The sequence below is a fragment of the Paramormyrops kingsleyae genome, chromosome 22 (genome assembly GCF_048594095.1).
Source record: "Paramormyrops kingsleyae isolate MSU_618 chromosome 22, PKINGS_0.4, whole genome shotgun sequence".
Lineage (NCBI taxonomy): Eukaryota > Metazoa > Chordata > Actinopteri > Osteoglossiformes > Mormyridae > Paramormyrops > Paramormyrops kingsleyae.
Genome location: NC_132818.1, coordinates 18,164,529 through 18,176,512, shown reverse-complemented (window position 1 = coordinate 18,176,512; position 11,984 = coordinate 18,164,529). Strand labels below are relative to the sequence as shown.

The following is an 11,984-nucleotide window of genomic DNA, read 5'->3' as shown; positions in this document are numbered from 1 at the left end:
GACTAGCGGCCAAGGCGTCCCCTCCCCCGAGCGTTCGGTTATCGGGATGGTGCAGTACGTACCGGGTCATCGGGACGGTGAGCTGCCAAGCCTGCTCGGAGCAAGGTGCGGCCTGGAGAGCGGGCCAGGGCCTACGCCCACACTGCCCCCTTAGCTGGCACGCCAGGAGAGCACGTTCCGTTGGCTGGCTTCTTGAGACGGATGGGTGACGACGCTTCAGAAGCGCTTGCCCAGTCTCCAGCCCTCCCAAGGTGGCCTGGTGTTGCACGTTGAGGGAGAGACCTATGTGAATAACAGGCTGTCTTGGGAGAAGGGAAGTGATTCTGCAAAACACTATTCAACGTGCTTTGGGATAGCCTTAGCACCTGCTTTCCAGGTCAATGGCACACAGGGCGAGAAGGATAACAGGCTTCCATTTAGACACAGAGCCGGTCACAGCAGGAGTGGAAATACTGGCATTGTCATTTAAGGGTATTTAGAACTGTAATGTGTCAAATGTCTGCACCGTCTATTTTGGTACAATTCACATAGAAAACTTTTTCATCATTTCCAGTGCATTAAGAGCATTTTCCCCCATAGTAGGTAATATCTGGGAAAGTGTAGCCTTCAGTGCTGTTGCAGTTAGCTGTTTTGTCTTAATATCAAATAACCTGGGCAAAACAGGAGACCATCCCGTGCCCACAGTTTGTTTCAGCTAGTCTCACAAATTGATATTGTCCTAGAAGAGTAAAAGAAAATATTTCTCTGCATCATCCAGCATCAGCACAGCATTAACCTGCCTCGTTTATGAAATCCAAAGCGATATACATTGTATCTGCTGCCATCTGTATGTTCATGAATGCATTATGGAGACACTAAGGCTGAACAAAAGGGAAACCTGAATGACAGTTTTATTCAGACTATTAGGCAACCACAGTACACGATAAGTTGAAAAAATGACAATAACTAGCTGTACATTGTGAAATATATATATATACATATACAATAAACACATGCACATGCCTGTGTGATTTTTCCTCATTCAGCTGACTTGCAAAGTTATTGTCTCATATGCCAATATTGCAACCGACTGAGACCAAGGTGTGAGAATGTTGCCCCCACAAGGTCAAGTGTGGCATGTCACGCACCCCCCACATCCCCACCGTGATCCATACAATGAAACATAATTTCTGCCAGCAATTAGCAGTGTGGCGATCTCACTCACTTTTTAAAGGGATGTTTTTATGCGTGGGAATTCCAGAAATCGGCTTTTTGAGCTCGAAATGTGTGAATCGGAACGAAATGCAGGTCAACGAACATTAGTCCCACCCGCTGTTGTCTCAAACTACACACCTTTAAATAATTACGTGGATCTTAAAACTTTTCCTTGAGTTTAAACTTCATCAGAGTTCATCATAACTAGTTGCAACCAAAACCAATCCAGAAATACGGAGTATGGAATCAACAGAAAAAGGTTTCTCTTTTTAAAAAAAAAAATAAAATCATCAGCACCACAAAATCTAAAGGAAAGAGGGCAGAATGTCTTCTTGTGCATTTCATGCTGTGTCAAATCACATCCACGGTTCCCGAACACTTGAGGTATACAGCAGTTAAAATTCCAGCGATACACATACCCGAGAGCTTCTGACTACGGTACTAACACACGGCGGCCCTGGTTACTGCCCCGCTGTGGAGGCTGCGTAAGGCCGGCCAGATGCGAGGAGCCTCACAGGTTTCCATCTCAACTCATGTGTGACATGGGTGAACCTCGATAGGCAGACCCGCACTGGACTTCCCGGACACTGGCAAGGACCTGCAAATTTCCTGAACAAACACACAAATGCAAGAGCCCTGACTTGCTCAGTAATGGCCACGGGGAAGTGCATGATGTACGACACCGACCTCAGGTGCATCTGTGTGTTCACCATAAAGACACTTAATGCTCATACACTCACAGGAAACACAAAAACACCCACGACGGCATCCCAAAAGAGCATGATGGCGCCACAAATCCACACACCCATGAGGTCCAATGCCATTTGAGACAAACTGGCCACGCAGAAGAACCCACTTTGCTGCTCACGACAAAGATGCCTTTGTCAGTTCGGGGGGGGTGAGGGTGCAACAGACCAATCTGGAATGTAGCGTACTCCCCTTTGTAGCCACCCCCTTTCATTTAAGGACCCCGCAATGTCCTAAAGCCATGATCCAGTGGCTCAAGCAGGTGAGAACAGCACCGCCCTTGTGGCTATGCAGTTCCTTTCTCATCAACATGATCTGAATGACATCACCTCTGACACCATAAACAACCAAATGAGACAAAAACCGGTCGATTGGTCCCTTGCCTACAGTAACAAAATCAAACCAAAACTGTTTGCTCGTCTATGATTCAGTTATATTGATTACACTTACCTTGTTTAACCAAAGGGCATGAGACTGATCGTAAGTACACCATGTGCAATGAGCCCTGATTGTGTAATTGTGGTCTGCCCACTGCTGGGGTTTGAAAATTCAGTGAAACATCTAAAACAAACAAGCTCACCACCTCACCATTTCAGAAAATAATAATAAAATAATTAAAATAATTATAATGGGACCCAAAATAACATTCTCCTTCAGAAGTCAGGAGTCCTTGAATTACCATAGCAGCTGCGATCCAGGTGACTCTAGATCTTATAGACATATACACACACCCTTAGGGTGACCACAAGTGGAAACTTGAGATGGAGAACCCTTTCCAGAAGTTAGGCTGCAGGTTCATGTGGGCTAATTAACGCCGGGGTGGGGGGGGGGGACACTATGAGGAGCGAGGTCCCGTTCAGCCCATGGGGGCTCACCACCGAGCGGCTGCCACGATTTCCGTCTCCTCCATGAGCGCTGGGATGGGGAGGAACGCGATGGTGCTAGTTCATGTCGTCGTAGATGCTGGGGGTTGGGGGTGCCGGCAGCTTGGGCTTCTTCTTGCGACTGGGGAGGCCGAGGCTCCCTTGTGAGCTTCCGCCACCGCCGCTGCCCGTGGTCCCGGCCCCAACCGCGGCGCAGCTGCCGCTCCCAGGTCCCCCACACGTACCGCTGTTCAGACCAAGGGACGGCTTCTTCTTCTTTTTGGGCTTCTTGGAATCAGAGTTATTGGTGCCTTTGGAGAGGGAGAGGCCAGAAATGAGAGCTCGATAGGATGAGTATGACTAACATCTGCATTTAGCCATGGCAGTGACCAAGGAGGCAAATGTCAAAATAATTTGAACAACAGAAACATCTATAACCATCACCTGGATATGATGTATGGGCAACAGAGACATCACCTTTTAGCAACAGTGTTTTAGTAACGAATGCAATTAATTTTTATTATTTATTTTGCTTACACACATGTTGATTTACATCACTACAAGGAATATCACTTTGTCTCAGACGATGAGGGCCATGCTGTCATGGCACACACAGTCTGGGACAAAGTGGCAATGTTGCCTACCTGAAACAGTGGGGCATAGTTGAGAAGCCTAATATACCAGAGCTAGCAGCTCAGCACTGGTCATCCTAGGTAGTTGTACTGAGATTCCCACACTCACTCGCTTTCGAGGAGGCAGAGTCCGAAGGAGAGATGTCAGAAGATCCATCCCACTGTAGCCGGCTCATCAGAGCCTGCCCATCTGGGACATCGTAACCATCGTTTTCCACCACCCCATCCACATCAGGCAACGACGACCTGTCAATGGAAAAAGTCAATCACAGGCAATACCCACAAGAATAGGGGAAGAAAATGTCGGTGTACCACAAGGGCCAACACTTGTACCCTTTCAAATTCAAAAGTAGTACACAGTCTGTGGACTACAAATTGATAACTTCAAAAAGCATTGTCAAGAGATGCAAATCATTACTGACGAACCACTAAAGAATGTAATAACTTCTCAAACAATGTTGGTAGTTAGCTGAAAAGATTTCTTTAGTTTAAATTCCCTGAGTCATGGGTGATCTCAGTAAGAGTTGTGTCCATCCAGAGCCCTCCAACATAACACCCTGGGTTTGTGCCTAAGCCTCTTCAGGCATACTTAACATAGCAACAAATTGATGTCATTCATCGGCCAACTTTTTTGTAGCACGCCAGACAGTGGTGTCAACTGGGTCCTGCCCATCTCTGCCTACAGTGGTGTCATCAGCCAGTGACGTGTGGACGTGGGCATCACTCACGCGGCTGGCCCCAGGAGGAACACCCGGACGGTCCTCCTCTGTTCGTCCGTGTGCTGGGGACACCGCAGAGACCTGGTGGGACACAATGTGGCATTAAACCCCCCCAAAGCACCTGCCGAAATCAAAATGAAAACAACGGCCCTGCCTAAACACCCCCCCCCCCCCCCCCAGGGCCAGACAAGGCAGGCTGCTCCAAACCGGGGTCTTTGATCCAATTGGCAATTAAAAAAAGAGATAAAGAAAATTTGTATCACTTCAGAATATTGAAATCAAATTATGAATTCTAAAACTGCTTAAGGAGGACAGGCTCATACAGATTATTGCTTAAAATGAGCCGGTCACAGCTATTTCTGAATTCAGATGTTTAATACCACTAATGCCAAAATGAAAAGAATATAGTTGCCACTTGTGTACCCAATACAGAACCCAACCCAGAGAAAAAGCACTTCCATCTGTAGTACAAAAAACAGCCATCTCTTGAAATCATTTACGCCAACCGTGTTCCAGGAACTCCTATCGCATTTTTGCATGTTTTTTTGGTGGGAGGTGTGGGTTTTCTCCCTGCAGCTCACACACATGTTCAAAATGAAAAGGGTCGTCAACCAAAATACTCGAGTCGGAGTTGGGCAAAGGATGAACATAACACTTACTGACAACAACCAGACATGGGTGGACATTTTCAGGGTCACCAGGGTTCAGGATTTGCACAAGAATCACATGCCGACCGATAGCGGCCATCACATGTGACTACGTTTTGCTTCGGCTTGTCACACTCTCCTAGAAGTGACATGACACGAATCGGCATGCTCTGGTCCTTACCGTGTGCACATCTTCTTCGTGTGCTCTGACATCACCCCGCATTGCTGGAAAAGTAGGGAGGAAGGGAAGGGGAATGGGAAATGGTACCAGTTAAAAAGCCGGAGAGAAAAGACATTCAAGGCTGTGTCTATCACAGGAATACAAGACAGCTAACCCTAAAGCTACAGTATGATGAAGAATGGTACCAAGGCTTTGGCCCAACCGTCAGTATATAAGCCGATTACCAGACCCACAAAGCCCTCAGCATAATCCTATGGGAAATGTGCCGTATTTTTGGTTTAACAAAATGTTTTCCAGAATCCCTGTGTGTATCTTATAACTCCAGAATCCTAGACACCTACACCAGTTTGCTGGTTAGTCGTACTAATCAATGCATTAATATCGATCCCTTAGGCCAGGGGTGGCCAATCTTATCCGCAAAGGGCCGGTGTGTATGCAGGTTTTTGGGATAACCTGTAGGTCAGCTGTTCAAACCCAGGTGTGAGGACTCTTCAGCCAATCAGTCCTCTAATTAGTAATATAATTAGGGAGTTACCGTGAAAACCTGCACACACACCGGCCCTTTGCGGATAAGATTGGCCACCCCCGCCTTAGGCACATAATTAGGAAGTTAGTGATAAGGTAAGCTCTTCCTAACTTTAACTACTAGTTTAACTACTAGTTAAAGTTACTGACACTAAAAAGGTCCTTCTGACTGACACATGAAAAAGTATATCAGCTAACTGGCCTCAGAAGCATACATGGCATGGGTGTTACGAGTTCTCACCGTGGTCAGTAAAGACCTCAGTTCTTCCGGGCCAAGGGTTTCGTAACTGATGCCGGAGTTATAGGCGTACTGTGGTGAAGGGAGGGGGGAGAGCACAGGCTTTCAGCACAGCGGCGAAGAGCACAGCCACAGCACAGCAGCCCACAGCACAAGGCATTTGCTCGCCACGCCAAGCAACGCCGGCGAATGAGGCGCTTACTTACAGTTTGCCAGAGAGGACATGACAATAGCAGGGAAACACTGGTTACCTTGTACGGGTCAGAGCTGACACTATTACTATGTTCCCCTGGAAATAGAAGAGAGCTTATTGACTATGGATCCTTTTACAGGCAAAATAACTTCAAAAGACAGCATGTGAAATGCACAATTCCCTAGTACTCATATATCCACTACTCTTGTACACAAAGAGCAATAGGCCTTTATCCACTCAATATACTGAAGGTGAGGTAATTAAATACAAACAATCAGGTCACACACAATGGGACGAATTCACTAAAAGTTACTTGCTGCTCTGTAAATAGACCTGAAGATGCAAAACACATTATGCATGGTTGTCTAAATGAGAGTGCGTGGTCAAGACATTGACCTCAGTCCTGAGAACCAGCCACCAGAACAAGGAAACGAATTAAGTGGATGGGTGGGTGGGGGTGACATTAGGTAACACTGCACTGATACTAATTAAAAGTGCGTGGGAAATGAATTTGAATCAAGGCCCTGTAAGCCTATGGAAAAACAATCATGGGTCAGTCTGGTGTATTTTGGTTTCGGTTCAAGTTGTTCATTTATTGGTTGGAGGGAGACAGCCACCCCCCTCCCTGCCCCAAGCAGGGCAACACTGAAATTTAATATTAGGTATTTAGGTAGCAGCACTGAAATTTATTTCATATTCCAATACATATTTTTACACAACGTGGACACATGAAGAGATATACATGCAACTCCTTACAACACATGATGTACATTTATAAAAAAAGTAGGCAAACATATGAAACAAAAATAAATCCAAGCCTTTAACTACCAAAACACTAAACAGTCACATGATCAGCAGCCATCAAATCAAGACGCGGTCGAGCGCATCAGGTGTCGGAAGTGTGGGCGTGCCCGCATTCTGGGAACGCTGTAAATTCCTGAGCGTCGGTTCACAGAAATGTCCTATTTTGTCATCTTTAAGGTTTGAAACACACGCCAGGCAGATCGGAAGAGGTGGTCCAGACCTGACCGCTGCACGGAACGGGTGAAGGTCCACCCCAACCTGCCCCGTTCCTCAGGAGCAAACTCCATGTCCAATAACCAGAGATGACAAATTGCCCAACCAACGAGACAAGGTGGCTACCTTGTGCCACATCCAGCTCGCTTGTACTCTGCCAGCCTACATCTACATACAGGTTAAAATATCCAGAACATTCATCATTTAAAAAAAAAAAAAAAAAAAAAAAAGCCAAAATTGTAATCGTCCCCAGCATTTTACAAGACACACACAAAAAAAAATTGCACTCTTTAATGGTATTTCCCAGAATTGTGTGCACCTGTTGGGACGAAGTGTCACACTGCATGAGGCCTCAGCATCCTTTTCGGATGCCAGAAGCTCCGATTCCAGGCAGTCGGTCCCCAAATCCAGGGCACCTTCTCCCTGGACATTGCACAGCGTTGAGTTGGGGTAGGAGTGGGGTGGATAAGGGGTTTGCAGTTGCCAGCCCCTCTAAAACCCCACACACCCCCCCCCCCATGCTGAGAGAATGGTTCATCCCTCACCATCATGCGGCGCCACTCCCATTCCGTCCCCTGTTGCCAGGGGCCCCATAACGCTGCAACGATTAGAATGTCAACATCCCTATGCACACTGACCCAGACGACACTCGCCGGCCCAAAAGAGACTGCGCCGAACTCCAAAAACGTCCCGCCTGGCAGCCGGAGCTAGCCATGATCGGGAGGGGGCGGGGCTACGACAGAAGGGAGAATCCAGCGCATCAAAATATCGACGCATCAAGATTGACGGGCATGAAAGGCTTTTGTTCAGCAAGGAGCAAAGCGCGACACTTAAAGGAGGCGTTACGATTTTGCGTTTTCGGTTTCTCTTATTTTTGGTCCTCATTTAGGCTAGTAACGTTAAGTTAATTACCATCCGGAATCGTCTCTGACCACATTCCTATTGTGCGAGGGGGTTGGGGGGGGGGACAGAAAAAAAAAAAAAATATATATATATATATATATATATCACTTCAGTGAGTGTGATCGTTACCATCATATGTCAACGTTTTCTCACCATTGCAACTCACCATTTTTATGTTTTAATGATTTAGATCTTCTTGGAGAGTTTGGGTTCTAAGACAAAAAAAAAAAAAAAAAAAAAAACCATCGTCACTTTCATATTACACACATCTAAAACGTCTATACTGCCCCTTCACCAAAAAAGAGTTACTCAAAAAAGCAGTGTTTATGAAATATAGATGCACAACCTGGGATGTCAGAGTGACATGGATACCCTGACACATTCAAGGGGCCCTTGAACACACAAACCTAAATATAAAGTTGGGTGGGGTGGGGGGGGGGGGGGGGAGGGGGGGAGTGGCAAGTTGACAGTTGAGCAAAGGGCTGAGAATTTCTAAGTACCCCACTGTACGCAACTAACGAGCAACAGAACCAGGGGCAGCAATCCTGTAAATATCTAATAAATAATACAAGAATCTGCCGCTCATTCAGCTAAAGAAACCGTCTGCAAGGTACAATCGGTACACATTTCCTACCAAAGAAAGACTTACCAATAATACAGGTTGTTTCAAAGAATGTAAAAATACCTTATCTGACTTTCTTTTCTTGGCTGTAAAAAATAGGAGAAAGGGAGTAAGACAGAGAGATGATGGAATACATCCCCCCCCCCCCCCCCCACAGCATCCAGGAGGGGGTGCTCACCTTTCTTTTCAGACCCATATGACCAGTCATTATCATTGATGTCGTCATTGTCTTCCTGGTCGCTCTCCGATTTGCTCATATTGTTGCTGCTGGCTATTCTGTTTGGGGGGGGGGGGAGTAGGAAGCAAAGTAGACTGGGTCAGGTGCACGATTTACGCCCCACAGTGGATAGCCTGGAACGCGGCGCCCTTCCTGCGCAGACCTGCGGTTGGCGATGCGGCTGCTGTTTCGCCCCATCCCCAGGCACTTTTCCAGGTGGGGGGCAAATCGCGAGGCGGCGATGCTACGGTTGCAGTTGGGACACACACACTCCTTGTTCTTCCACTGGTTGTACACCTGGCCGAAGATATCCACACCCGGCTGGTCCACGATTTCTGCAGCAGGCCAGATACAAAACCGGAAGCAAGTCAGAGGGCGATACAGCAGCTAGGGGGCACCATCACCTCCGTGGTCGTGGGTTCGAACGCTAGTCCCTGCGCTGCGTATATGGAATTTGTGTGTTCTCTCCCCGTCATGAAGATTCCCTTGCATACTTCTGAACTTGAAAGAGTACAAGTGTTGGCCCTTGAAGTACACCTACATTCTCTTGCATGTAGTGTATGATTGTTAATCATTGACTGGTACCCCGTGACCTGTGTTGCCTAGGCCTGACTGCAGGTTCAGCACAACTGATGTAGTTGCATGAGGCCCCAGAATTACCTGTATTGCAGAGGAAGTGAAATGAGCAGCAATTTTCTTGGTAGGTGGGAAAAGTAAAGTTTTGTCTAGGGTCCCTTAAAAGGTAGGGCTGGCTCTGGGTGGATATTACGGAATTTTAAACCTTCATTGTGATATATTCCAACCATTATGTGTGTTAGTGGTATTTGTCAGGGATGAGACAGCCGGCCGAGGGGGGGGGGGGGGGGGGGGCACAGCTGCTTACCGAAGTCCTTCATGCTGTCTTGGTCCGTCTCATCCAGGAAAAAGTAACCCTGTTTGACGGCTCGATGCACCTCAAAACACAGGCCCAGGCAGGCATCCTCCACCAGGTCTGCATAGATGTCATGCGCTAAGGCCTGGGCAGGTGGGGGGTGACACAGGGCAGGGGGTGGATGTGGTTGCCAATGGCCAAGGCATTTGCTGGTCTCAGTCTTACGCTTCAAACAAGAAGTCGTTTTAAAATGGTTTGAGGAACTACATCCCCCAATATCTGTGCTAAGAGCTGTGGTTACCTCCAGCTTGGTGTTGTCCAGGCCTGACAGCGACATATCCTCCATTTTCATTTGCGAAATCGAAAAGGGAAGCACTGCCGTCTACATAGTACAGCCAGCATGGGGTGAACTAGCACTGGGAAGAGGATGGACACAAAGCATTGGAGATTATTATTTTTTTTAATTATAACATATTAAGTAACCATGACTGGCAGTACGCCGTTTTCAATTCTTTAAATGACTATAGTCGGCGTCGTGAAAGAGTTTTGTGCTTACACCATTACATAATATAATGATGTTTAAATCGATCCCATCTGTACTCACAGCAGACAGAGTCCGGCGCAGAGCAGGGCACCGTAGGTTAAGGCAGCGCTGTTTAGTGCTTCGGCTGTGTACTGCGGATACACACCGCCTCGGTTACCAAACGTTAAAATGATCACAAGCGAAACGAGAGGCGGCCATCCATGGCAGAGCTACGTCCAGGAGAGGAGGAGATCAGTGGCGACGCACCGCCGTACACACCCAGCAGCCCGGCCGAGACAATGAGCAGGGCGACGGCAATGAGAAAGCCGAACTGGGCTCCGGCAAACAATACCAAATAAATAACTATCAAACGGCAGGTACGCGCCAAACGTGGCGCACGAGCGCTAAAAGCGCTGTTAAGACGCAAATTCGGCTGTAAAATAATAAGTTTCGATGCGACGAGCGACTTTCCTACGGATGAATAGTCCGGCGATGAGTCACATTTCGCCACCCGACGCTAGCTGTCGGAGAGAATAAACAACAGAAACAAAAGCGAAGCCGTTTGTGTCATCGCAGCCCCTTATTTATCTTTTGTTAAGTGGCTCTGCGGGCTGCGATCTCCGTGGACGACGATTTCAGGGCACGGCGCTCCGGCAGGCGGTAAAGCGCACGGTGGGAAGCGGTGCCTCAAAGCACATCGGCCAGGTTCGTCCGATCAACGGGAAATCCGACGCGTCTATTACACTGGAAACGTTTTTGGTGGTGGTGGTGTTACCTGCAGTGGTGCAGACACTTATCCGCTGCTGAAACGGGCCAGGGCAGGCATTCACAGGGCATACCCGCTACTCCCTTCGTGGACGCCAATATCACCGACACCCAGTTAGCCGTCCCCAGCCATTTCGCACTCCAATTAAGTACTCCGACTGGAAAGGTTTAACGGCTCTTATGGCAATGATAAACGTATTGCCAAAATGTGACGATAAGAAATTTTAAAAATCAAGCACAAGCAGCCATTTTTCCCCTCGGCAGGCAATACTAATCGATCACTGATCCCGCGGATCGCCTGGCAAGATGGCTTTTTTTTTTACCCCAACAATCAGAAAATGCTTGTCATAGAAGTTGCATTAGATTTTTACAACATATTTTCGCAGCACCCCGTATAAATGAAATGTTAATTACGTAATATAATTTGCAAGTCAAGAATACAGCATACACCCTCAAATCGTATTACGTTGACTGAAGCATCACAAGTGCAGTTTCGAGAGATCGTCTGATTTTTATTCAGCAAATATATACGCGTACTGTCGCGTAGGTTTGCGGCTGTTTTGTACTGACTTGTTAAAGCGGTCGCCGGTGTTTCAATTCTTGCCTTTGTTTTCAGTCACCGAGCATTCATATCCGTTTTCCATATTATTGTACACGAATATATACAATTATTCGGAGCATATTTGAACTAAACAGAAATCAACCCGGGCTTGGCCATCAGCGTTTTCCTGATGCATTTCGCTTAAGGAAGTATGAACATTCAATTTTCCTTTTACTTTCATGGATAATCCTACTTTCTGAGATTCAAAGCTAGGTTCATTCCACCCACGGCCCAATAAGCATCTTTGTAAACGTTAAATTTTAAATTAGAGGCTGCCATCAGGACAACAACAATGTAACATTGTTTTGGAGACAATTTAAGAACTGCGGGGCGGCACGATGGACGTTTGATTGGTCTGGACTATTACAAAGGGATCGGATGTCCTGGTTACATATTTTCATTAACCAAATAGGTCTAATTTCCGCCACTCGATTTGAATAGTAACATCGCAACATTAGGGCTTTAGTCGTTCTCTTTTGTTTAACAGATTTTCGCAGCATTAACACAACGTTAAAGGTTGCCATTT

General features: G+C 46.9%; 1 protein-coding gene across 6 annotated transcripts; it reads right to left on the bottom strand.

Moving 5' to 3' along the window:
* Positions 1-874: 874 nt before the first annotated feature.
* atxn7l3a (ataxin 7 like 3a) lies at positions 875-11,777 on the bottom strand. Of its 6 annotated transcripts, none has more exons than XM_023829171.2 (14): positions 10,868-11,776; positions 10,174-10,244; positions 9,871-9,985; positions 9,582-9,714; positions 8,862-9,033; positions 8,660-8,757; positions 8,545-8,567; positions 8,026-8,071; positions 5,953-6,035; positions 5,750-5,818; positions 4,984-5,027; positions 4,165-4,236; positions 3,546-3,682; positions 875-3,115 (listed from the first exon to the last, which is right to left on the bottom strand). In XM_023829171.2, exons 3-14 carry the CDS (start codon positions 9,919-9,921, stop codon positions 2,883-2,885), a joined length of 1,161 nt encoding a protein of 386 aa, XP_023684939.1. In that variant the 5' UTR covers positions 9,922-9,985; positions 10,174-10,244; positions 10,868-11,776; the 3' UTR covers positions 875-2,882. The 6 variants fall into 6 exon arrangements, with proteins under 6 accessions (XP_023684939.1, XP_023684941.1, XP_023684942.1 ...); XM_023829173.2 differs by having other exon boundaries at positions 5,998-6,035; positions 10,868-11,775; XM_023829174.2 differs by lacking the exon at positions 4,165-4,236 and having other exon boundaries at positions 10,868-11,777.
* Between the last annotated feature and the right edge of the window lie 207 nt (positions 11,778-11,984).

What these genes read in the sequence shown, in the direction of transcription:
- atxn7l3a (XM_023829171.2), bottom strand. Translation starts at nt 9,921, where the DNA reads ATGAAAATGGAGGATATGTCGCTGTCAGGCCTGGACAACACCAAGCTG. An exon ending in TGAGGTCTTTACTGACCACG is followed by an intron (nt 5,028 to 5,749) that starts GTGAGAACTCGT and finishes CTACTTTTCCAG; the next exon opens with CAATGCGGGGTGATGTCAGA. An exon ending in TTCCTCCTGGGGCCAGCCGC is followed by an intron (nt 3,683 to 4,164) that starts GTGAGTGATGCC and finishes TTCCATTGACAG; the next exon opens with GTCGTCGTTGCCTGATGTGG.